General features: G+C 37.0%; 1 protein-coding gene across 2 annotated transcripts; it reads left to right on the top strand.

Moving 5' to 3' along the window:
- Positions 1–11,168: 11,168 nt before the first annotated feature.
- Positions 11,169–16,602, top strand: LOC109007552 (ATPase family AAA domain-containing protein 1-A-like). Of its 2 annotated transcripts, XM_018987263.2 has the most exons (6): positions 11,169–11,524; positions 14,038–14,338; positions 15,009–15,167; positions 15,319–15,614; positions 16,213–16,275; positions 16,372–16,602. In XM_018987263.2, exons 1-6 carry the CDS (start codon positions 11,327–11,329, stop codon positions 16,405–16,407), a joined length of 1,053 nt encoding a protein of 350 aa, XP_018842808.1. In that variant the 5' UTR covers positions 11,169–11,326; the 3' UTR covers positions 16,408–16,602. The 2 variants fall into 2 exon arrangements, with proteins under 2 accessions (XP_018842808.1, XP_018842807.1); XM_018987262.2 differs by having other exon boundaries at positions 16,213–16,602.
- The last annotated feature ends 11,062 nt before the right edge of the window (positions 16,603–27,664 follow it).

Consider the following 27,664-nt stretch of genomic DNA (forward strand, 5'->3'; position numbering starts at 1 on the left):
GGTCATGACTTTGACAACTGTGGGCGTGACGTAGACCCCTGACTTAGGGTATGGGGTGTTCTCCGAAGCCTCGTATAAAATTCATGCTTTAGGTATGAATAATTCTCTCTAATCCTCCTACAACACTCCCAGAAGAAGTACTTATTTTGGCATCAGAGGCTCTCTGGACTGCCACCGAGTCACCTTCATCTCTGTGATTACAGGTAGAAAGATCCTGACCTGGGTTGTTGGAGCTTAACCCAAGTGTACGAAACACGATATTAACAATGAGGAATAGTCCAATCTTACAAATTTCTTTCAATATCTAATATATTATAATCCTCATGATTAATAGAATCCGAGTCGATTGGAATGGACATTGTAGATCTATTTGAATCAGATATGAATAAGGAACTAATAAGAACATAAACATTTGGTATAAGGAGAATAAATAGATCGAATCTTGAGGGAACACCATCGGGCCACCCTAAAGCTCCCTAGCATTAATGGGCTAACCAACGGATTTTCTTGACTTATAAACACAAGACTGTGATATTCTCTACGAGTCTTCTCCCATTTACCTTTCTGAAAACTAGTTTTTATATGTAAATGGATGAAAAGGAACGGCGGCTAATGAGTTGTCAAATTGGTCTCTCGAAATTAACACGGCTATAAAACTATATATGAACCCAATACACCCATAGACCACCCTAGAACCAAAAAAAAAAAAAAAAAAGACGGTGATTAAGATTTGAACTTAGTCAATAAAAAAATACTTTATTGAACCCAAAGGCCCGAGATTTGAACCCAATAAAGTCCTTTCCTTTCCTCCAGGGTGGCTCTACAGCCACTGCTAGGAGCTCTCGTTGGGGGCTCCCGCAAGTGCATTTGATCTTTTTTTTTTTTTTTTTTTGCATTTTTATTAACATATATTTTTTAATCCTTTTAAATATTTTTTTTAAAAAAATACAACATTATTAAAAAATACTTCCTTAATATTTAAGTAAAAAACAAATTAAAAAAAAAAAAACTCAACGGAAGCCCGTAGCAGGAAGACTAGCATTTTCCTTCCTCCAGAGTCCAAAAGGCAGAAGTTATGCTTATAGAATATCAGGGTACAAAAGTAAAATTAAATTAATATCCTTTACATTGAAGATCTTCAAAAAGATAAAAATAAATAAATAAATAAAAATTCTATTCATTATCTTCACACCACACAACACACATAATTTTTATTTTTATTTTTTTTATCTGATCAAATGTGTGATGTATGAAAGATAAGTAGAATAAATCAATAGTTTAGGAAAAATAAAATAAAATAAATGTAATGTGTGGTGTGTGAGAATAATGAGTAGCAAAGCTAAAAAAAAAATTGTCACTTGTCTAAGTTGTCTTAATCCTTTCCCCTTCATACCACTCTTCACATAGCAGTGTAAAATAATGTTGTTATAAAAAAAAGACAACTTTATGTTGGTTCAGAGCTTCAGATAAAAAGCAACCTCGTATAACACCACTTATCATACATCTATTGGGATGTCTTCTTTTGAAGCACTTTATGGGTATGTGCCTCCCAAATTACTTTCATATATTCCTGGAATAACTGCTAATGCAGCTGTAGATAACCAATTGAAGTCTAGAGAGGAGTTGTTGTCCTTGTTGAAAGAGAATATACAGAAGGCTCGCAAAGGATGAAGTTCTTTGTTGATGTCAAGAGAACTGAGAGAGTTTTTGAGATAGGGGATTGGGTTTTTTTTAGGCTTCAACCTTGTAGACAAAAAAAGGTTTCTACGAGGCATAATTTGAAGCAATCATTAAGATTTTATGGTCCAAGTGATTGAAAAGATTGGATTAATTGCTTATAGGCTGAATTTACCGACATCTTCAAGAATACATCCTGTCTTCCATGTATCATGCCTAAAGAAGAAGTTGGACTAAGGTGTTTCTCCACTGCCAGTGTTACCTCCAGTGGATGTGCAAGGAAGACTTCAACCCGAGCCTAAGGCAATATTGAAAAGAAGATTGAAGAAGGTGGGGAAATCAGACAGCAACAGAAGTATTGTTAAATGGTTTGGGGCACCAATTGAGGACAGCTTGTGGGAATTGTTATGGAAGCTTAGAAATCTTTACCCACACATTGTGGGCAAAGTTCTTTAAGGAGGGGAAATACCAGGGCCTTGTGGACAAGGTCTTTAAAGGAGTTGAGATTGTAAGGTGTATGGGATAAGAGGTTGAGTTATGAAGAAATCATGCTGAGAAGAAGGAAGAGAAGCGAAAACGGTGTGCAATGAATAACAGATTGAAGTTGGGAAATGGTGCGTTTTAGTCCATTAGTGAAGCAGTGCGTTTGGCTTAGAAGGGAATAAAGGCAAAAAGAATTCTTAAATATCATTTTTGAAAATGTATGGAGGTTTGAAGTTTCTCAAAAACCTTATTCAAGAATCAATAAAGTGGATTCTTGGTTTCTTTCTTTCTCTCTTTCTTGATCACTTTCTTGTTTTCATTCTTTAAAAAAAAAAAATGAAGAGAGAGCCAATCAATTTGAAGCCCACACCACCGAGGGAGGTCAGATAAATGTTTGCTCTTTACAAAAATGTTTGGCGCGCGATGAAAACGAGGGAAGGAATATTTTATGGCAAAAATATGATTTGGCCAGTGAGTTTGGTGTTGAGTATGTATTTTCTCCTATCTTTTTGCACCCTTTTCTCCCATTCCCTCTATTCACACGTAAAGACTTCTTTCATTTTTCCTTTAGAGAAAAAAAGTTGCAGAATGTACATTATCTCAATAATTTTATTTTTTATTTTTAGTTTTTATACCTCGTTCCATTTTTCTATCTGTGGGTAAGGAAGAGAAGAGTTAAATAAAAATTATATTCGTTGGAATAATATGAATGTTAAAAAATTAATGTGTACTTTTTTAATAATAAATAAATATTCCAATTACAATTAGAATTAAATAAATGAAAATATCAAAATCAATATTTTAATATATTAGTGATAGATTTGGAGAGCTTGTTATTTGGTGTAGTTAAAAAGTAACTAGTTAAATTTATAAAAGTGAATTTCTTAATCAAAATTTGGCCAAACTCTAGCTAGGCCACTACTAGTGCTTTTAGCAAAAAGAAGAATAGAGTAGTAATATACTTCTAGTTTTACGCATAATATTATAGGTATTGAGTGATAGTCTCATTTTATTAGTATTTTCTTTTTAATTTAAATTTCAAATCTTGAATTTTAATATTGTATTATTTGTAATAGTTGATACATAAATATCAACTAGTATAAATATAACTAGTATTTTATAAGGAAGTAGTAGGATAGTTAATATTAGTATAACCAAAGATTTGATGGCTCACGGAAGTAACATGCGAGTATATCACTAAGTGATAGGGTTGGGCAAAACCTTCGCCTGCTCCGACTCTGCAGAACATCCACTCCGATTCTGACTTAACAGAGTTGAAGTAATTGAAATTTGGAGTCGAAATCGGATTTAGAAAATATTGTTGGAATCGAAGTCAGAATCGGAGCTGACTTTCAAACTCCGAACTCCCAACTACTATTATTTGTTCGCTATTCTGAACCAATTTTAGTAAATTTACTAATTACTTTATACGAGGTTGCTTTTTATCTGAAGCTTTGAACCAACATAAAGTTGTCTTTGTTTTTATAACAACATTATTTTACATTGCTTTGTGAAGAGTGGTACAAAGGGGAAAGGGATAAGACAACTTAGACAGGTGACAAAAGTTTTTTAGCTTTGCTACTCACCATTCTCACACACCACACACCATACATATTTTAATTTTTTTTTTCGTTTTATTCTTCTTAAACTAATTTATTTATTCTACTCATCATTCATACATCATATATTTGATAAGAAAAAAAAAATTATGTGTGGTATCTGGTATGAACTAATGAAATGACATGTTTGCAAAATCTTCTAATACCAAAAAACAGAAGATAAATTATATGGATTTTTTGTCAAAACTAAGTTCATTAAAGGATAAAGTGATCTATATATAACTTAGCAAAGTCACATCATCCAATCTTGTATTAAATAATCTGAATTAAGTTGTTTAAATTTAAAAAGAATTTGAAAACAGTAGTAATAAATATAAAAAAATTTAAATTTTAAGAGTATGAAACATTTATAACTTTATGATTATATGATTAAACTGTTATGATCTTATCTTTCAATTGATCTTTATAAGAAAAATATTTGCACACTGGTTGCAGTGTAATTGTCTCACACAATTTGGTGGACATTGGACTTTTATTTATAGAGTAAACTTGTACATAATCTGTTATTTACATAATAAGTTATATACACCGATTTTTCAAATATTCAAACGAGATAAGACGTTATCTTTTGCTGCTATGATTTGCTTTATCTTCATCTGATTGTTGCTGAGCGTTATCTTCACATGATTGTTGAACTTTATCTTTATCTGATTGTGTAGCTGACTCTGAATTGGTTTTCTTCTTGATGATGTGTTTCAATATGCCCCCGTAATCCCAATGGTAGATCACGTACGTTGAGATTGGTATGCAAGATGGAGAAACATGGATTTGGTAGCAGCTTGGTAAGTACGTCAGCTAGTAGGTCACGACCGGATAAAAATTGAACTTTGAGTTGTTGAATGGCAAACGTTTCTCTGAAAAATGGTAATCAAGGTTGATGTGCTTTGTTCTGGAATGGAAAGCCCGATTAGTTGTCAGGGAGGTTGCACCAATGTTGTCATAGTGTAAGATAGGGGTAGAGATAGAGTTTATGCCAAGCTCGTTTAGTAGATTTTGTAGCCATGTTAGCTCAAATGTTGCATTTGAGACCGCTCTATACTCAGCCTCTATGGTCGAGCGTGATACAGTTGATTGTTTTTTAGAACTCCAAGAAATGAGGTTTGCACCCAAAAACACACAGTAGCCACTTGTGAATTTTCGGTCATCAGGGCATCTAGCCCAGTTTGCGTCTGTGAAGGCAACCAATTTTTTAGATGAATTTCGTCAGAGTAGAAGACCGTGTGTGATGGTGCCTTTCAGATAATGAAGAATTCTCTTGACGACTGCCCAGTGTGTGGTGCGAGGTTGATGCAAGTAAACACGGTTGACTGAGAAGGAGATGTCGGGATGCGTTAGTGCCAGATACTGAAGAGATCCAACTGCACTTCGAAATAATGTGGGATCCGTGAGAGAGTCACCATCAAAGGCAATAAGTTTAGTGTTGGAGGCCATGGGAGACGCAACTAGTTTTGCAAGAGACATATTACAAGGGTTAAGAATTTTTGCTATGTACTGTTGTCGAGAAAAAATGATACCTTCAGGTACTTGAATAGCTTCTATGCCCAAGAAATAATGATGGTTGCCGAGATCTTTTAGAGCAAACTCAAATTGTAGCTGAGAAATGATAGATTGTACTGTCATCGGTGAAGAATCAGTTATGAGAATATCGTCTACATAAACCATAATGTATACCCGTAAGGCAGCTGTGTTGTAGACGAAAAGAGAAGAATCGGATATGCAATAAGTAAATCCAAGTGCAAGAATTCTACTGCTAATTCTAGAGTACCAAGCCCTTGGTGCTTGTTTCAAGCCATAGAGGGCACATTCAAGCTTGCAAACATGATGAGGTAGCGAAGGATGAGTGAAGCCAGGTGGCTATGACATATAGACTTTTTCATCCATAAACCCATGTAATAAGGCATTACTAACGTCAAATTGTCAAATGGGCCAACCTGCACAAAGAGCCAAAGACAAAACCAAGTGCATGGTTATGGGTTTAACAACAGGATTATAAGTTTCTACAAAATCAATTACGGGTTGTTGGTGGAACCCTTTTGCAACCAGACAAGTTTTGAATCTCTCAACCGTGAGGAGACCAAAGATGGCTTAGCCTAAGGCATCACAGTCTCTCTCTCCGCGGAGTATAGGCCCAGTCTCTCCACAACAATGCTTAACTCCCAAGGAGCTCCACCCCCAAAGCCGACGGCAGCATATTCTGGTTATGGATTGTTCATGATACGAGTGATATCGCCCCTCACCTGGTACACTCCCCAGAGCAAGCAAAAGAAAAGCTAAAAGCGAAGAAGAAAAAGAACCTAGGAAGAGGAGAAAAACATGTTCGAGGAATTCCATTAACATTATTACAAAATACAAGCAAAAGAAAATTAAAATACATCAATACATGGGGGAAAATATTCAACTGGTAGGCTTGGCACTGGTGGGGTTGTCTGAGAGTACGCTTAGGATCAGCTCTTTCCCTATTGAGGCACTTTGCTTCAACACCACCGGGTTCTGAGGGAGTCCTTGCACTTTCAGTGCCCTCAAATTGCTTCGGAGATTCAGGAGCACGTGATCTCTCATTCTCTCCAAACCCTACAGATAACCATGTCTCCACGGATTTGCTTTAACCTTTGTCTCGGTCTACGAGGCAGACAAGAAGATCAGGAGAGCTAAGTGTGGTGTCTCCACGGACTTGCCCTAACCTTTGCCTCGATCTACGAGGCCGACAAGAAGATTAGGGGAGCCAAGTGTCATGTCTCCGCAGAATTTTCTTAACCCTTGCCTCAGTCTACGAGGTTGATAAGAAGATCATGGGAGCCAAGTATCGTGTCTCCACAAACTTGCCTCTGTCTACAAGGCCAACAAGAAGATCAGGGGAGTCCTTGCACTTTTAGTGCCCTCAAATTGCTTCGGGGATTCAGGAGCAGGTGATCTCTCATTCTCTCCAAACCCTCCAGATAGTCGTGTCTCCACGGACTTACTTCAACCCTTGTCTCAGTCTACGAGGCCGACGAGAAGATCAGGGGAGCCAAGTGTTATGTCTCCACAGACTTGCTTTAACCCTTGCCTAAATTTATAAGGCCGACGAGAAGATCATGGGAGCCAAGTGTCGTGTCTCCACAGATTTGCTTCAACCCTTGCCTCAGTCTATGAGGCCAACGAGAAGATCAAAGGAGCCAAGTAATCAGAAATCATGTCTCTACCCAGGGTGCAGCCGTGCTCGAGAGCATCAAGGTCTGAGGGGAGGTCGTGGGGATCAAGGGCTCTTAAGTGTGCCTCGAGGGCTCCTGAGTCTGCTTGAGGGTTCTGTAGAATGTAGTCACATATCCTCTTGTGGCCTTCAATGTATCCGTATGACCAAGACTAGTCTTGGATGAACATAGTCGACCTCAATTGCCCTTCTAAGCAGGGAACAACTTTTTGAACTTGAGATAGGTCACTCTGTAGACCTTCAATGACCACCCTCTGGGCGTCTAGCCTTTTCTCAGCTCCCTTTAACTCTTCAGATGTTTGGTCGATCCTCTTCTTCTCTTGGACGACAACAGCATGGGCAACTGCCAAAGAATCTTCTCATCCTTTCAAGGCTTCAAAAAGGGATTGTCAATCTTTTTCCAACTGCTCAAGCCGCTGAGCCTCAGAATCTCGACAACCCCTCAAGTCAGCATTCTCCCCTTGCAACTGGCTTAGTGACTCCTCGAGAGCTGCCACCTTCATAATCAGTTTATCAACTGAACCCTTAGCCAAGATCCTCACAGCCGATTCAATCAATACATCATTGTGAGCCAACTCGGCCTGCTCTCGGCTCTTTTCGTGAGTAAGCTGGGCTTTCACTAGCTCCACCCCCAGATGCTCATTTTCCTCCCTTTCCCCCCAGGGCTTTTCGTGCCAATGAGCGAAGGGTCTGGTTCTCTCATTCAACTGCTTCCTGTCCATCCACAATGAAAGCAGCCAGCCGAGATGTGCTCTATCGCCAATAATAATAATAAAAAAAGCTAGATTAGTCAGTATAGGATTCCTAATCAATACAATGGCAAAAAAGAATAAATTAGTGCGAGATACCTCTGAGAAGAAGTCCATCAAAGACTTGGTCACCCGTTTGAGGGACTCTACCTGAGCTCCTCCCACTGCTGATCGAGGAATGGCCTCCACTGGGCTCTCTTCAAGGAATGGACGAGTAGTTGCCTCCACATCTTCAACTGCACCCACAACCCTCTCTGTAGGGTGGATGGAGGGCTGAGAGAGAAGGTGGCCCTCGATGGCAAAAGAAAGTTCCTCACCAGGACTTTGAGGCTCCCCTCTCTCACTAGGGCTCCACAGATTCTCTCCCTTGGTCCTCGCCTCCACAGCCATTTCAACTTCAGCAGCAGGCAACCTTGCGACAGGCACAAGAGAGAAAGAGAGAGAGAGAGAGAGAGCAGTCATCTTCTTAGCAGCAAGGTTAAGAACCACGACCAACTTTGGTTATATTCCTTCCCCTCTAGAAGCTCTCTCGATAGGTTCTTCGGCCGGGGCCACCTTGAGCTCAACGACGAAGGTGGCAGAATTAGGGCCCTCTTGTGACGACTGGGCGCAAGGGGACTCAAGGGAAGACATCCTCTCTACGCCTAGGTTAGAGCCTCTTGTGGAACCCTTAGCAACACCCTCGAAGACTTGACCTTCAATGGTAGATTATGTTGTGGATGGAGAGGAGGGGATCATCTCCATGTTGAACTCAATGGGAGGTTCTACCAAAGTTGACCGACAAGGAACCGACTCCAAGAGGGCGCCATAAAAGTGCGTTGAAGCATCTTGGCCCCTCGGGACAACTTGTGCCGGTCCATTGGTGTGGTGGGCCCCACAAGGACCATGACGAGCTCTGAAATGAAAGCGGCTGCGGAAGGAGGAGCGGTTGGTGCCTTTGGGATGGCAGGACTCTCCCTTGCCTCCTTAGTGGATTTGATGGATGGATAGATGAGCCTGGCAGTGGGGTAGGCACAAAACGATGGGGGCATCGTACTTCAGTCAGCACCGAGGACTGCCATAATGGAAAATCGAGGAGGGGACACTGGGCTGCTATCAGCCTTAGCAACCTTCGTGCGAAGTTTCTTCCCTTGCCTACGAAAGGAGGACTCGGGGAATGCTTCCGAGCCAGGGTGGCTTTGGGTTGCATTTTAGAAACTTGGAAATCTTTAATCCATCATTATTAGCAAAATAAGGATGGAGGCTTATGCATGATTCTCATTTGTTATTTTCCTGAGTTTTTAAGGCAAAGTATTTTCCGCACTCTACATTTTTAAAGGCGAATTTGGGCAACAATCATTCCTATGTTTGGAGAAGTATTTTCACTATCAAGAACATTCTCTCTCAAGGGTTTATTTGGAAAGCAGGGCGAGGTAATTCTATCAACATTTGGCATGAAAAATGGCTCATAACAAATTTGTCTTCTTATTTCTTAGTTGTTGACCCAAATTTACTAGAAGTTCCCACTGTTAATGCATTGTTTGATAGTATCCTTTTACTTGGAATGAGGCCCTAATTCGTATTGTTTTTCCTCCATATGTTACTGCCTAAATAATAAAGATTCATTTGTCTTTGAGAATTGATGATTATTTTGTGTGGAGTGGGAATAAAAGTTGTGCCTATTTAGTGAAGTCAGATTACCACTATGATTTTAATTTGATATCTAAAGAGAATAGAGTTGAAAGTTACCATGTACAAGTCAATTTTGATTTTTGGCGAAGGCTGTGGAATTTAAAGTTACCAGATAAAGTGAAGAACTTTGCATGGAGAGCATGTACTAATAGTTTACCCACCAAATTGCAATTGTTGCGAAGAGGTATTCTACCCATTGCGACTTGTGATCGATGTAAGATGGAAGATGAGAGTTGTGGTCATGTTATTTAGGGATGCTTACATTCTTGGCAGGTATAGGAGCTTCGATATCCTTTGATTTTTCAATTCTTGCATGTTAATATGGAGTTTCAGACCTTGTTACGGATATTACTAGAGGAAGCTAATTCTATAGTTCATCATTTCCTCACAATTTCATGGGGTATTTGGAAGTATAGGAATCTCTTATTATTTGAAAATTCAAATTGTGATATTCAAGAGATTGTTGATAATTGTATTGGGTATGTTGAAAGTTTTATTACCATCAAGGCTAATTAAGTAGTGGTGCATATGGAGCGGGTACTTTTTTGGAAGCCTTCATAGTTGGGTAAGGTTAAATTGAATTTTGATGGGCTATATTTAAACATTCTTCATCTGCTAGAATTGGGGTCATCTTACAGGATGTTAAGGGTGAAGTGTTGACGACATTGAGTAGGAGGGAAGTGGGTGAATTTGAAGTGGATGAGATTGAAGCTCTTACTACTCTTAGGGGTTTACTAATGATTCTTCATCTTAGTATACATGGTTTAATATTGGAAGGTGACTTATTATTTATTATTAAGCTGTAATTTCTAGAGAAAAAATCTATTCTAGGTCCCTTGGTTATGGAAATACAACTTAGAAGATTTGAGGCGTATGAGGTTCCTCATGTTGGACGACAGGATAATAAGACTGCTCACTTGCTTACTCATCATGTTAGACTAATAGAAGATACAATTCAATAGGGGTGAAAACAAAAGGTATCGGTGCGGTTTTGGTCCAAAATTGAAACCGCACCGATCCTTTAAAATGATGTAAATCTCAACCGAAACCGGTCGGTGAAGGGGGAGAAAACCGTCGATATCAGTCTCGACGTAACTACGATCGGTTCGTCGGCGTCTTTGGTTGCAACAGAGGTGACCTTGCCACTGCGTGCGAACTACGAAGCCTTGGTGTGTGTGTGTGTGTGTGTGTGAGAGAGAGAGAGAGAGAGAGAGAGAGAGAGAGAGAGAGGCGTGAGAAATGAAGAAGAAGAAGGAGAAATGAGGACGAAGAAAGAAATGTGTTGGGATTTAAAACCCTAGAGGGAAACGACGCCATTTGCTTTATATTTTTCTTCAGACATTGAGTCCTAAAACGACGCCATTTCACTTACTTTATATGTATAAAGTGAAACGGTGTCATTTCATATATGTATAATTTTTTAAAAAAAACATTTTATCAATTCGATCAGTTAAGCGGTCCGGCCTAAGATCAAACCGGGACTGAACTGCTGGACATCAATTTTTGGCAAATTCAACCGCTCGCCGACTGGTTCTACGTCGGTTTTGACCAGTTCTGAGCTTCGACGGCCAGTCTAAGTCGATTCCAGTTAGTTCTCCTATTTCTTGTTCAGCCCTACAATTCAATGGGAGTATCAATGCTCTAATTTCCTTATGTCTCGAGTTTTATTAGATGCATCATTCATGTATTATGTGATACATGTTTCCAGTTAAAAAGAAAAAATTAATATTTATATTAATAATTTTAATAATATATAAAATGACACAAAAATACGTCTTTCCAAGAACTTTTGAGAACTCCCACCATTTCGTCATCCCCAAGCTAAGCCATTTTGCCTTCTCTCCCAAATTCCAAAGCTCCAAACATTGAAGTTTGAAAGTTTTAACGCACAGAGCTGAAAAGAAAATCTCGTGAAAAAAAAAAAGTTTGAAAAAAAAATGGGAGGGTCATCGGAAACGAAGTTTTTGCAAGAACTGGTACTGTACGCGGCGAGCGCCGCTCTAAGTTGCTTGGTGTTGTTCGCGGGACTCCGACACCTCGACCCGAACCGAGAGGCCTCGAAGAAAGCGCTCGAGCACAAGAAGGAGATCGCCAAGCGCTTGGGTCGCCCCCTCATCCACACCAACCCTTACGAGGTATGTTTAAATATCTCGCGGCTGTGAATTTGGAATTTTGGCATGTATAGAATTTGAAGAAATTTTGTATTTTTATTTTGGGTTCTTTTGGTGGATTTGGGTTGTGTATGTGGGATATTCCAAGCTAGGAAAGCATACTATATTTCTCAGTAATTATGTATTTTGATTATTTGAATTCGAGTTTCCGAGGCCCTTAATATCTGCGATACAATTACGGGGTCAAAGTTAGGTTTTACTGGGTAATGGCATCGTTCGTGGGATGATAATATCTCAGCTCTGGTCTGAAGAAATATTTAACAATCACAATTTACATGAATATTGAAGAATCACGTTGTAAATGGGCAGTACTTACCATATATGGTCAGCCGTCAGCAAACCTTTTATTAAGCGGTAATAACATACTTTACGAGGAAAGTTAACATCAAAGTTCATCTTTTTTGCGAAAGATAATTGCAGAAAAGAGGATATTCCTTCTTGTTCTGCTAAAATGACTTTCCCTATGAGAATGTATAAAAGAGCACGATGAGATAATATTGATGAATAAAGCCAAATGGAATGTGGTAGACTCTTGAATTGCATGAAGCTGTCATCTCGTATACGATTTAAGGAAAGCCGAAGTCACATTTGGGCTTGTAATCCAAAAAGACTAGTCAAGGATATAGACTCTATGAGAATCATCATAAAAAGCAAAAACTTCATCCCAAGTTTTTACAATATTTTTCTACTTAAATATTTGACTTATTTGTTTGGTCATTCCTTTGTAGATATCACGGTTAAGCTTCACATTTCTTATTAGTGTTAGTTCTAATACCATTTATAAGGATCCAAGGAAAGACCAAGTGATATTTGGATCTATACTCCAATAGGATTGGTCAAGGTTGTAATTGGAGCTCCTTAGAATCACCATAAATTGCAAGAATTTCTCCCATGTGGGGCGATCCCATTAACAACTCTCTTGTACTAAATCCAGGAAACCCTAGGAGTTGGCCCAAGTGGTAAGGGCCTGCCTTGGTGGTATGCTCCATCTAAGTCTAAGGTTCGAATTCTCTTGGGTGCAAACAATTTCTATGGGGCCATCAGACTGGGAGAACTTCCCCTTGAATTACTTGAGGTGCACTTTTGTTGCAACTTGCAATTTTCTTTAATGGCTCCTATCCTGGTGATGGGTTTTAGCAAGCACAAAGCACGCATTGCTATGGAATGCAACCATTTTAATTGGCTAAGGCATGAGATTAGACAGGAAAATACTTTCTATTGAAAAAGAAATGACCTTGTAAGGATTCTCTATTGCTTAATGTGAGTTAGGATTTAGGCATGCTTGCAGAGGTGAATCCACTTGTTAAATTTGTGTATTCTTTGGTAATTGAATGCATGTGTGTCAACACTTGCATTAGGAAGATTTTTTTTTATTGGCACTAGGTGTCTGAGAACAAAGTCCTGACTAATCTTGGGGGCACACAGACCCTCAGCAAGGAGTCTCCTGCAAGTGCACCTCGGGTAATTCAAGGGGAAGTTCCCCCAGTCCGATGGCTTCTAGAAATTGTTTACACCCAAGATGATTTGTACCTTAGACTTATGGGAGCATACCACAAAGACCAAGGCCTTTACCACTTGAGCCAACCCCTAAGGGTTACTTGCATTAGGATGATAATATAAAGAATGGAATTTGACCTTTTAATCAAATCTCCTTCCAAAAGACTATTTGGCTTTTTTAGTACATGGAGCTGTATATATAATGTCTTGGATTTATATGAGAAGGTGGTGAATGTGATTTCATATTGCACTTATAAAAACAAAATGAGATTTCACATTATATGGGAAGGAGAAGTTGTGATTTTGATTTGAATGGGCTTAAATTATAATATTGATTCGTACTTTTGGAGTAAAATCCTAAATAAATCAGACTTTCCTTGGTTTTGTTACAAATTACAATAGTATAATATTTAATCATAACCAGATGAATAAGATTTGAGCCATTCCAAGTCTCGAGTTAGAAGAATGGGACTTGAGCCATGTCAAGACTCGAGTTGTATCACAACAGAATGATCTGGCAAGGACATCAAGCATATGATTGAGGGAAAATGTAACCTTAACTATTCTTTTTGGAGATATAAGCTCAAATGCGGTTTTGTTTTCTTTGGTATATTTATAACGACTCGAAAAGCTCAAACCATATCTAAGTTTATATTCATAAGGATTAGTTAATGCTACAATGGGAGTTAAGAACTTCTCCCTCCCAGACAATGTGGGATCTTATTCATCATATATTCACTATCTTCCTATATCTGTGAGGTGTTACAATATATGACCACCGAATTTCAAAATAGAGACCTAGTTTTGACTTTTTGTTGTATGCAAAATGCTCTTGAGTATTATGAATCAGAATAACGATACATAGAATTAATGTAAAAAGAAGATTCAGAATAAACTTTTTTTCCATGCTTGAATTTGTTTCTTGTTACTTACAGGATGAACGTGTTTTCATGCTTGACTTTTTTTCTTTTTACTTACAGGATGTCATTGCCTGCGATGTTATAAATCCTGACCACATTGATGTGGAATTTGGCTCTATTGGAGGACTTGAATCCATCAAGCAAGAATTATTTGAACTAGTTATACTACCACTACGGAGGCCTGACCTCTTCTCCTATGGGAAGCTTCTTGGTCCCCAGAAAGGAGTATTGTTATATGGACCTCCTGGTACTGGAAAGACAATGCTTGCCAAAGCTATTGCAAAAGAGTCTGGAGCAGTTTTCATTAACGTGAAGATATCAAGTCTCATGAGCAAATGGTTTGGTGATGCGCAAAAACTCGGTGAGTGAATATTGTAATTACAATTCCACTCCTGTATTTTAGGGTTTTCTTCTGCGCTTTCCAAACATAAAATTGAACCAAGTTATTTTAGCCTTCTAATTTATTTCTCATGGTTAGCCTCATTACTTATAAGTTGTCAAATATAGCTTGCCTCTTGATCTCAAAGTGAGCAACAAAGAACACATGACTTACCTGATTTATTCGATTAAATGTGCTGAAAACAATGATTACCTAAGATGGCTTCAGCACTTTTTCTTATGGTTTGAAATTATATGAGATGCAGATATTGTAGGTATGTTTGGTTCTTCTGCAAAAATGCTAATTGATTTCTTTTTTGGGTTTGAGATCGTCTTTGATTTTGATTTTTAATTATTTTTTTCATTTTTTTTGTAATATCAGTAGAGTGCCCTGCATGAGGAGTATTAAATCAGCGAGTTATATTTCATAGATATAGTTTGTTAATTTTAATGTCATCGATTATAATTTCTTCTGACAACCTACATAACTAATCAAAAGCAAAGAAGGATAATTTTTTCTCCACAGGAGTGTATTGACAATTACGTATCTGGTTAAAGATAGAGATTATGCTACACAGAGTAGTCGTGTCTTTCAGCAGGCGTGGTGGTTTGGTTTTTTTTAATGGTAAAAACTTGGTTATGTTTTTGGGCAGTTGCTGCTGTATTTAGCTTAGCTTATAAACTTCAGCCAGCTATCATATTTATTGATGAGGTGGATAGTTTCTTGGGGCAGCGTCGTAATACAGATCATGAAGCATTAGCAAATATGAAGACTGAGTTCATGGCTTTATGGGATGGATTCACCACAGATCGTAAGTTTGCAATTCAAACAGCAGCTATATCATATGATTTTCTCGTTAAATATTCAATCATTATAGTGGTTGTAAATAAGATGCATGGTTCTGATCAATTGCATATAAACACGGTGTCATAGGTTTTGATGATTTCATATTATTCTTGTAGAGAATGCTCGAGTGATGGTTCTTGCTGCTACTAATCGTCCATCAGAACTTGATGAAGCAATACTCCGGCGTCTTCCTCAAGCATTTGAAATTGGGATACCCGACTGCAAGGAAAGGGCTGAGATACTGAGGGTGATTCTGAGGGGTGAGAGGGTTGAAGACAACATTGACTATGACCACATAGCTAGCTTGTGCGAAGGTTACACAGGTTCAGATCTTCTTGAACTCTGTAAGAAAGCAGCATATTTTCCTGTCAGGGATCTACTGGATGAAGAGAAGAATGGGAAACAGTTATCAGTGAGTATCTATCATTTTCTTCTTCCACCCTTTTGTCCTCTTAAAATTGAAGCAAGTCTTCTTTCTGGGGCATGTTGGGTATGGTAGAGCCTAGTGACAGCATATGACACATCATGCCATTGGTAATCTTTGAAGTTCGCTAGCAATATGTGGTAAATTATCTTGGGTACTGTATGCAGAGTTTCTTACCTCACATGTGTGTCATCAGTAGCTTTGTTGTCATCAAGTTAATGATTTAAGAGTCTTTTTACCACTGCTCTTGATCATTGCTCATTTTATCTCACTTTTTACTACTAAACATCATGTTTGTCATTGGGGTTGAAAATCCAATTATAAGATTTTTGGCAACAGATGGTTGTTTGTATGTCATGAACTAAAATTAAAGGCATAAAGTGACCTTTTTCTGGACACTCTGGTTATTTCCATGCTGAACAGGCTCAATTTGTATGGAGTGTAAAGAAAGGTAGGTATCGATAGTATAAAAGTCAACTTTAGTTGCTTATATACCTTTATTACCAAAATTAACATCTTATATGTAGCTACATGTCATCGACGTCTGTTTTGCATGTTACTGAGTACCAACTCTGGTTTGTTTCAGGCACCGAGGCATTTGTCAGAGTCAGATTTGGAGAAAGTTCTTGCCACATCACAAAAGACAAAGGTAGTTGCTAGTGAATACACTGGATTAACCTCACAATCATCAGATTATCAGGTTCGAGCAGCAATAAATGAGCTATCTAAGCTTGTGGTTTCCCAGATTTTCAACCTTAAATCAGATTCCCAGGAGCCGTGAAGGTGGGGGGGAAGCTCACATTGAACCCAAGTGCCCAGAAGCAAGTTTGATCTATTGTTTTTGACAGCAACTCTCACAGTTAGTCATAGAGAATTTGCAATACATTTCTGAGATTTGTTAATGGATTGTCATTTATGGGTGATTTTTCAAAGGTCCACGAGATTGGAACAATATAATTAGTATAGTTCTGCATCCTATTTTGCAATTTCTAGAAAAGATAAACGCAAGCAGTGGCTCAAACGGAGATGGTTCGTGCCCTCTCGTTTGCGTTGATCGGTCAACGAGCTGGATTTGCTAATAATTTTTCATCGTCTTAAGCGTGATCTAAATGGTTAGTTTGTCTGATTCAATTCCCAGCCAAATGATTGGATAAGTGACATCTTCGTGGCAAGATGAGTGCATCCCGTGGCTTGTCATTCATCCCGCAAGTGGCTTCCATATTCCATGGACTTTTCCTTAAATGACTTTTCTACCCTTTTTCTCTCGACTTTAAGGGTGATTTTGTATGGCCTCTATACAACTTTGGTGGTGGAGCAGGGTGTTACAAGAGGGGGTTCTGACCAGAAAACGTCGGTGAATGTGGAGTTATGTTTGGGTAGTGCGTCTGGTTCAGGTTTTGTGGATGTGGTAGTATCTCGGCCTCAAATGCTTCCTGAGGTTGAAATCCCTTTCAAGGAGGCACGATTTGCAAATGGGGAGATGTTCTTTCTTTTTCTCTATGGTTGAAATAAAGCAATCGGCTGAACTTTTTTTATTTTCAGTGGTGTTAAAATTCTTGCATAGGCGTCCCTCACTAGATCGCGTTTGTGGCTTCATCAAGAATCGATGGAATTTGCGCTCCATGCCTGTCGTTGGTTAGTTGAAGAATCCCAGAAATGTTTTTGTTTGGTTGACAAATGAAGATGATTTCATATCCGTTATGGCTCGAGGGAACTCAGATCTTGTGGGGGTTCTATATCGCATTGCTCATTGGACGCCGGATTTCGTAGAAGAGGAAGATTCCCCTTTTTGTTCCGGTCTGGGTTACCTTGCTTGGACTGCCACCAAATTTTTTTCATGAGTCGATGTTAAGGATAATTGGTGGGGGTTTTGGAAAATATTTGAAGAGGGATAATGCAATGGTGTGCGTAACTAGACCGGAGGCAGCGTGGATATGTGTTGAAATTGATGTGTCTAAGCTGGTGAAAAAACATTTTTGGTTGGATTCTCCGGGGCGTACAACCAGCCATTACCAAGAGGTAGTTTTTGATTTGTTGTCTCTGTTTTGCACATTGTGTCGGAAGCAGAGACATCAAGAGAGTACATGCAATAGGAAGGAATGTTCAAAGTAGATTGCCTCTAGGTTGGGGTGGCAAAAGATGAGGTTAGAAATAAGGTTGAGCAAACTCGGAAAAAAGTTGGGATGAAGGCTACTGAGGAAACTTCGAATATAAGGCAGGAGGAAAACTCGAAGAAGGAAGTAGGTAATGAGGGAATTTTTTCAGATTCACGTCGAGCAGAAATATTGAAGAATATCACTATTTGTAGGCAGCTGCTAGAGATTGAGTCTTTAGATGTTCTTTATGTGGATCCCAGAGGGGAGGTGTTGACTAAAAGTCAGTTTCAACTGGCTGACGACGGGGGTATTAATGTGGTTGAAGTTGGTTGTGCCGTTGACGCTGTAGAAGTTGGTAGGCGTGAAATTGTGGATGGTTCCCGGACCATTTCTTCTCACAAAGCTTCAGGTAGTTGGTTTGAAATTTTCGAAGAGGATTCGGTCACTAATTCGGTTCCTCAGTGTTTGGAGAGTGCATGATTATCTCCAAGAAGCTCGTTGAAAGTGGTGGATGAGGCACTTGAGTTTGAGCTTGCTCTTTTGGCTGATAGGGGGTAATGCAGAGTGCAGGTGGTATTAATAGATGGTGTTCTATGTTTGAGGGACAACCGGATGATGAACTTGAGGAGTTGGGGAGTAAATGTTTTGATTCAGATTTAGAATTGAATATTCCTTTGAAGAAGTTAAGGGGTGTGAAAAAGAAAGATACATCGATTATTTTGGGACGGAGAACTCGGTCCAAAAAAATTATTTAATTCTTTATGCAGATTCTTTTATGGAATATTAAGAGAATTCTTTCGTCAAAGAGTAGGTTTCATCGTATTTTGAATAAAAGTTGACCTTCTGTGGTGGCTCTTTTAGAACCTTTTCTTATAGCTAATAAAGGTCGGCGGTAGGCGAGGTGGTTACAATTGCCTAATTTTTTAAATAACGCTGATGTAGGGGGTAAAATCTGGCTTTTTTAGGAAGCTGGTTTGGATTTTGAATTAATTGTTGTTTCTGATCAGGCTTTGTCTGGGTGGTTTGTGTGTGGGAGTGTGCGGGTGTTGGTCACTTTTGTGTATGCGAGCTGTTTTCAGATCAAGAGACTGGAGCCTTGGGATTACTTAGGAAATCTTGATGTGGGTCAATTGCCTTTTTTTGTTTGTGGTGATTTAAATATTGTGTGTTGTGATTCTGAAAAAGTGGGGACTTTGTTGTGAGCCCCTCAGGCTAAAGTGGAATTTAATGCTTGTATTCAAGACTATGGGCTTATTGAACTCCCTTCACGTGGTCAAAAATTCTCTTGGTGTAATGGTAGACTTGGAAGGAGACGGATTTGGGCAAGGTTTGATAGGGCATTGGTGAACTCGTCTTTTCTTAATTCTTTTCCGGATGTGTTTTTGGAGTACTTGCCTCTATCATCATCAAATCATTGTCCTATGTTGATTCAGTTAGTAAGGGAAAGGAGAGGCGGTGTGAATTATTTTCGTTTCCAACATATGTGGGGTATGCATGAAGGTTTTTTGCCATTGGTGAATGAGTGTTGGAGCCAAGAGGTGGAGGGATGTGCTATGGTGAGGGTGAGTCATAAGTCGAAATGTTTAAAAAAAGTTTTGAGGAAGTGGAATATTGAATCTTTTGGGCGTGTTGAGCTGGAAATTAAAAATCTTGAGGCTCGGTTGGTAGAGTTGGAAGATTTAGTGAGAACTGATTTTTCTCAGTCTCGGGAAAATGAATTGTTGATGTGCAAGTAACGACATCTTCTATGGTTGTAGCGTGAGGAGATTTTGGGTTGCCAAAAATCTCGTATCAAGTGGTTGTCAGAGGGTGACAATAACTCAGGTTTTTTCTCATGCCTCCTTGCGCGTTAAAAAAAAGAATAAGCTGATTGAACACATGGAGCTTGACGAGGGGGTTGTGGTGGATTCAGCGGAAGAGGTCCATGAAGCAGCGGTTAACTTTTTCCAGAATTTATTGACAGCTTTTACGGTCGAGTGGGATGAGGAGATTCTTGGCCTTTTAGCACCTGTGGTTTTTGAGGTTCAAAATGCTAGTTTGTGTGCTACACCCACATTAGATGAAGTCAAAGCAGCATTGCGGTCAATCCCACAAGATAGTAGCCCCGGTCTTGATGGATTCTCGGCAAGTTTTTTTTATTCTTGCTTGGGAAATTGTGAAGAATGATATACTTGATATGGCAAAGAAGGTTTTTGCAGGTATTCCTTTGTCTAATTTTTTTGGAGCTATTAATATTGTTTTGATTCCGAAGGTTGATGCACCGTCGGGGTTTGGACAATTTCGGTCTATTAGTTTGTGTTCGGTTGTTTATAAAATCATGGTTTTTAGACTGACTCCTATTATTGGAGCTATTATTTCGCCGAAATAGGCGGCTTTTATTCGTGGTAGAAGTATTTTTGATAATATGTCTACTGCACAAGAACTTGTATATGGGATGAATCGGAAGACTAGAGGGGGGAATGTCATGTTGAAAATTGATATGGCAAAAGCCTATAATCGAGCCTCATTTGTTTTCACAGATGAGATGAAATTAGTTGAGATTAAAATTAAAAAGTTGAATAAAGCATTGTTAGAATATATTTTTTAATATTATTTTTATTTTGAGATTTGAAAAAGTTGAATTGTTTATTTTATTTTGTATTGAAATTTGAGAAAGTTGTAATGACTAAATGAGATGAGATGAGATGTTTTTAGAAAACAAACGAGGCCGTTGGAGGTTTTTTATGGAAGTATTGCGCACGTTGGGCTTTTCAGAAAAGTGGAGATCACTGATTTTTAATCCGTCACGTGGGATTCGCCAAGGGGATCCCCTTTTGCCATATTTATTTATTTTGTTTGTAGAGTTGTTGTCGCGGATGCTTCACAAAGAAATTCTTTTGGGGAGAGTTAAGTATTTTAATCCGAATGGGGACCCAGATATCTCATTTGTTGTATGCTGATGATCTTTTGAGTTTTGCTAATGGTGGAAAAGCTTCTATTCGTAACTTGATGAAAGTGATTAGTAAGTAGGAAAGCTTATCGGGGCAGCTTGTGAGTCCAAGTAAGTCTTCTATTTTTTTCTCCTCCAATATTCCTATGGATAGGAAAATACAACTTCTGCATATCTCAAAGTTTGTGGAAGGTGCTTGGCCATGTGTTTATTTGGGCATGCCTGTACATGTAGGGAGGATGACTTTATGTATGTTTGAGCCTTTGTTGGTGAAACTTAAAAAAAAAATTGGCTGGTTGGAAGAGTAAGTTGCTCTCATTCGGTGGTAAAATTATTCTTATAAAGCATGTTCTTATAGCATGCCTATTCATTTATTGTCTGTGCTGAACTTGCCTAAAGGAATATATGTAAAGCTTAAATCAATTTTTGCAAATTTCCTTTGGGGGTCGAGCATAGAAGTTAAAAAGCGCAAATGGGTTTCCTTGCATCGCATTTGTTTGCCAATTGAGGAGGGAGGATTGGGAATTCGGGATCTTTATGAGATTCAACAATTTTTGTTCATGAAGTTTGCATGGAAATTAATTATTAGTGGTTCTATTTGGTCAGAATTTTTTTTCTTCTAAGTATGTGGGGAATGAGCAGATTTTTAAAACCACTATGGTAGTACCAAAGGGCTCCTGTTTTTGGAAGGGGGTTGTGCAGGTCTTGCATTTGATGTTCTGCAATTCGAGATGGTTGGTTAGAAAAGGATCCTTGAATTTTTGGTTTGATAATTGGCTTGGGGATGGTCCTATTGTTGATCGGCTACCTATTGTGGATGAGCCCAATTTACAGGTTTGACAAGTATGGGATGGGGCCTTGTGGAATTATGGGTGCTTGTGGCAGATTGTGGATGAGGAAACAATAGAAAAAATTCATCAATCTTGGATGCGTGTTCGTGAGGGGAAGGATGTACTACTTTGAAATCATTCGACTGATGGTCTTTTCTCCACAAAATCGGCCTGGCAGCTTGTTAGATCTCATGGTAATGTTTGTAATTAGCGGAAGTGGCCATGGCAAGATAATGTGCCAAAGAAGATGTCATTTTCACGTTGGAGAGCACATCAAAATGTCATTCCGGTGGATGATTCTATTCAACAGCTTGGTATTTCTCTTGCCTCTAAATGTCAGTGTTGTTTGTCAAATAAGGTTGAGTCCTTGAATCGTGTTCTTTGTGATGGGGAGGGTCTAAGGAAGGTTTGAGATTTTTTTGCGGCTATTTTTGGTGTTCATCTACCTTATACGTGGGTTTGGGTCGAGGTTGTCAATATTTGGTGGAGTCGTGCTTCTTATTGCTCACAAGTTTGTTGGCTTCATGGTATTATTCCTATCCTTATTTCTTGGGCTCTTTGGAGAGCTCGGTGTGCGTCTCGAATGGAGATTGTGAAATATGATTGGATGGGAATTATTTGCATGGTCAAAGGTTGGTCATTGATTTGTCTACGTCGATGAGAAAGTTCAAGAGTTTGGGTTTACTTGATAGACGGGTTTTGTGTGAGCTTAATTGTCTGTTGGTGCCGGTTGTTGAGTGTAGGCCAAGGTTGATTGCTTGGTCTCCGCCGAAAGTGGGTATGGTGAAGCTAAATGTGGATGGGGGTTCAATTGGGAACCCGGGTGTATCTGGTGGTGGAGGTATTGTTCGGAATGCAAATGGTTGGGTACTTGGGGGATTTGCACATTGTTATGGGAATGCTACTAACACAATTGCTGAGTGTCGTGCTTTTCTAGATGGGTTACGTCTTTGCCAACAATTGGGGTTGAGGAATTTGGTGGTAGAGTCAGATTCTAGTGTTGTTATTGGTTGGTTCATTTCGGGGTCTTGTAATTATTGGTATTTGTGAGATTTTTGGGAGGAAGCCAGTCTATTATTTCTACTCTTAATATTCAATTTGTTCATTTATTTAGAAAAGCAAATATGGCAACAGATTTTTTGGCAAAATTTTGTGCTAATGGTGGGAATTGAGATTTCTTGGGTGAGGAGTACGGGTTGGGGAGACTGAGGGGTCTTATTAGAATGGATAGGTTGGGTATGCCGTATGTTAGACGTTAAGTTATGATGGGGCATTGTTGGGGATTCTTTGATGTAATTAGGATTGTTCATCCGCCATAATTGAGAGTTTATTAATAAAATTGGGGAGGGGTCACTCCTGGACATGTGGCTCCAATTCTTTCTTATAAAAAAAAATCGTCCTGTAAATTTCTCAAAAAATGAGAAAAGTTCAACGTAATTGTTCAAGTATCGGTTGGGCTCCCCTCCTGTGCATAGCTGGGAGACAAGTAAACCATAAGGGAAATAATATCCCACCGATTACCCATTTTGTTTTTTTTTATTTTAAGATTTGTGTTTGTTTATATTTTAGTATTGTGCTTTTTTTAAAAAAAAAACATAAAAACAAGCTTTAGAAATAGAAAAAACAATTACATTTTGGTACCAAATTCGGGACCAACTATCGGTAGATCTAGTACCATCCTAAAAAAAAAAAGAAAAAGATAAATATTATAGCCACAAATAGATCATATAAAAATAAATCTATAAATTGACACGATTTTATATGATACGTTAGATCTACTTTATAATAAATGTAGTTTTACAATCTAACATACCACATTAAAACAAGTCAATTTGTGAGTTTAATTTCATCGAATCTCTTTATGGTTAGAGCATTTCTCCAAGAAAAAATAAGAATTGTAATTTTATTTTGTGAAAATCCCTTAAGGCCCAGGGAGGCCACTTGATAACTTCAAAGTTACTGATTCTCAATGGCCATGACATTATAAAGCGACCTTTTCATCAACAGCTGGAAGATGTCACATGTGCAGTTTTAGGCATATGGCCGATTCATCAAGAAATTAAAGATGCAAAAAAAAAAAAAAAAACTACATGGGATAAAAATGAACAATTTAAATCATTAGAAATGTGTAACAGTTTGCATTTTGAATTTATGTATCAAGTGTCAATTTTAATAATTTGGAAGTCAGGATACAAAAAATATTGGTAATTTGGGGATTAGTTGTACATTCCAAAAAAAAAAAAAAAGGAAGGGTTATGAGAATTTAAATGTCAAGAACACCTTGACTTCTTTTATCTATAACATTTCATTTTCTTTAGCATATATTGTAAAATAAAGATAATTTGATAAAATAATGTTACTTTTACAAGTTAGTTTACAAAAATAACCTTTCTTTTAAAATATTATTATGTAAAGTATTGCTAAAAGTGACGTGTGTTTATCAATTTTCTTGTCTTGTCAAGAACTCCTAAGCTCATTTGGCGAGAGACTTGCAACCGCTGCCAATGATGAAGGGCCCTCTGGGAAGTAGCTGGCGGTCATTGGATCGCCATATGGTGTGGGGTTTCTAACTTTTCAAGCCCAAGGTTGAAGTAGTGTTGGTGTGTCAAAGCGTTTTTCCTTAAAAGTAGGTGCAGTTCCAGCCAATAAAGTATGGTTTATCATTAAGACCTTTTGCAAGTTTGAAAGCGTCTCCCCTTCTTCTCACATTCTTTTAACTACAAAGGCATGCATGCAGGACCACATGTTATATATGTTAGTTAAAATGTAATCTTTAAAAACATTATGAAGTGATTTTCGGTTGGTCAAACCGAGAGATCACAAATTCAGTTCAATATTTATCAAAGTCAATACATCTGATACCATTGTAATGTAATCAATAAATAACGAGAGTAATGTTATATACAGTTTTAAAGTGTGTAAATTATTTCGTTTGTTTTCATAATTTTTTTCAACTCATCTAATCTAATCATAACAACTTTTTTAAATTCTCACACAAAATAAAATAAACAATTCAACTTTTTCAAATCTCAAAACAAAAATAATATTAAAAAAATATATTCTAACAATATTTTATTTAACTTTTAACTTCAATTTCTACTCATCTCATCTCATCTGCGAAACACAAACGAGACAGTCAAAAACTCATCTCATCTCATATGTAAAAACAAACGAAGCCTTAGATTTCTCTTACTTCTTTCATTGGGAGTACACACTCTAAAATTGTTTGCCATAACCAATTGTCACTTGAACTTGAATTTACCAGAATACAAAAAACAAATTTAGTCACTGGTCTAGCAAACAACTATATCAACAAGATGAAGTACCAATTGCCAATTTAAGTCATGATTCATTCTATCCGCATAATTAATTTAGTTTGAACCAACAAAATTTATAATCATTGTGATCATGCCACTTAAGTCAAATAGTATTCCATCAAACCAAACACTTTGTGGCCAACCAAAAGAGTTTCAACCTTAGCATGGAGATTTTCTATTAGCATGGGGATTTTGGTATATAGAAGAAATAAGATGCTGCATGATAAGGTATTTCTGACTCCTACTCAAGTGATTGAACATGCGTTATCTATGCTAAAATTTCATAAGGAACTGAAATCCTCTCCAAGTTTAAAGTTGACAACTTAGGAAACCTCCCCTTGGGGATTTTCTGAAACTGAATGTTGATGGAACTATGTTCTTTGACTAGCATAAGGCAGGTGTGGGTGTAATCCTTAGGGCTATTAATGGAGATGTTGTAATGGCTGAAGTAAACTGGAACATGAGGTTCAAGACCCAAAACTGCTGAACCTCTTGTCTGTTCCGTGGATTACAGCTATGTGCAAGTATGGGCATTGTGGATATTATATTGGAAAGTGATTGTCTTCTAATGATCCAAGAGCTTCAGAGTGCAACAGAATCTCTTTCCTCTCAAAGGGTTCTCATACAAGAAACAAAAAAGCTTACGAGTTTATTCAAAATATACACAATTCAACATGTGAATCGAGAAGGGAATCAAGTAGCCCATAGGCTTACTTGATATGTTTGGAATGTTGAAAACATTGAAATATGGTGGGACAATGCCCCTTCTGTTGTTTCTCCGGCAATTTGGCTTGACAAAAGAAAATTGTAATGTTTTCCTTAAAAAAAAAAAAATCAACCATAGTCAAATTCCAAACTTTATGAGATTCAATTGAGACCATGCTTAATTTTAATAGAAACTTTTCTCGAAAGAAATGAGGAGTGAGATTAGATGATAATTTTGTAAATAATAATAAGATAGTTTGTGAATAGTACTAATAAAATAGTTTGAGTTGAGTATTTTTTGAGTTTTAGAAAAGAGTTTTGTTATGTACAAGTAAGTTTGCGTATCAATCTGCGTACTAATGTTGTTGCTTTCATATTCTAAATTTAAATTAGTATTGTTTTTAATAAAATCTATTTTCTAGCCAATCATATTGAATAGGTGCACGTATTAGTATTTAAAATCGCTTATAATTAAATTTTTTCTTTAAGAAATGAGAAGAAAAAGTGAAATAAAAAATATTATAAAGTTAAAATATTGTTAGAATATAATTTTTGTTTGAAAATTTAAAAATTTTAATTATTTTTTATTTTTTATTTAAAAGTTTTAAAAAATTATAATAATTAATTTAAAAAATTTATATTAAAATTATATTTAAGAATAAGATAAAATAAGATAAAAATTTTAATATAAAATCTATTTTCAAACAAGCTAGAAAACATGACGTATCAATAACAGAAATCTCTGTACTCCCACGAAACGTGGTTCTACCAATCAAAATCGTTGTCAGCATGTTGTTTTTTTTTCCTGGTGCAATGATCATGGCAATAAGACAATTATATATCATGGTAACGTTGTATAGATCAGCTTTCCCAAAACAACTTGATAGGAATAATATTTATAATCATGAAAGATGCCGATTGGGACCTAGTCTGAATATCTTTTAAGAAATACTATTTATAATTATAAATTACGTAAATATTGTATATTCTATTTGAAAAAAAAATAATTAATTAATTTTTTAAAAATGGATCGTATTCTTTTTTTTTTTAAATGTATATGATGACACAACATCTAACATTTATTTTAAAAAATTATTTGTCAGGATTTATTTTGGCAACTGAAATGTCAAAAATACGTAATTGTCTGATGGAGAATATTAAAGGTAGGGACCAATTAAACGTTTGAATGGTTAGGTAAGACTAAATGCAAAAGACAGAAAAGAAGCTGCGGATGGAAAACTTCAACATTTCAGTTTACTGTTCAAAGCAAGCAAGTTTCAAACAGATCCAGCAACCAATGCGCGGTGTGGCTTTTGCATGTTATCTGCTATGAAACTTCAGCATATATGATCATGTGTTTCTTACACGCGATTTAAGAACAAAGACTTTTGTTATGCTTACATCATCATCATTTTAAATTTTACTAATAACTCGTTAGAGCATTCTTATTAGATTGATTAAATTCATTTTCAAAATTTAGTTAATATCACACTTTTTTACATTTATCTATTTCATTTAAATTCAATCTCTACATTAAATTAGCCATTCATTCTCTATATAATAATAAAATATTATTAAATTAATAATTTTTTTATTTAATTTATTTGTATTATATTTTATAATTCTATCAATTTAATATTAATAATAACTATATTCTAATTAAATTAATATTTAAAAAAATTATATTTTCAAATGTCATTTAATATTAATAAAAAAAATTGAGATTAAACTTAATTAGAGTGAGAAATTATTATTTTAATGTTTGGTAAACCAATTGTAATTCTCTATATTTGACTAATTACTGTAGCAGAAATTTAAATTATTTTAGAGATGACCAATCTAATGTAGAGTCTTCTTAATATAAATTATCTAAATTTTAGTTAATCTCCTTATTTAGCCAAGCCAATGAAGATGTTCTAACTCATTAGAGGTAATTTTCCTTTTGATGTGGTAAGGAATAGCGTTAATAGTTATGATATGTGAATAATAATAATAATAAAATATTTGTTATATTAGGTGTTGACTTGTTTGTAAATAATAAGTTGTAGATCTTACGTGTAAAAATGTGTTGAATTGAAAAAAATTATAAATCTGATGTATAAAGAAATTTTGAATTAAGATAAATTTAATGGTTTGAAAGTTAAATATTTAAATATTAAAC

Source organism: Juglans regia, chromosome 16 (genome assembly GCF_001411555.2).
Source record: "Juglans regia cultivar Chandler chromosome 16, Walnut 2.0, whole genome shotgun sequence".
Classification (NCBI taxonomy): domain Eukaryota; kingdom Viridiplantae; phylum Streptophyta; class Magnoliopsida; order Fagales; family Juglandaceae; genus Juglans; species Juglans regia.

Coding starts and splice junctions, on each gene's coding strand:
- LOC109007552 (XM_018987262.2), top strand. CDS start 11,327: ATGGGAGGGTCATCGGAAACGAAGTTTTTGCAAGAACTGGTACTGTAC. Junction 11,525..14,037: donor TCCACACCAACCCTTACGAG/GTATGTTTAAAT, acceptor TTTTACTTACAG/GATGTCATTGCCTGCGATGT. Junction 15,615..16,212: donor AGAATGGGAAACAGTTATCA/GTGAGTATCTAT, acceptor GGTTTGTTTCAG/GCACCGAGGCATTTGTCAGA.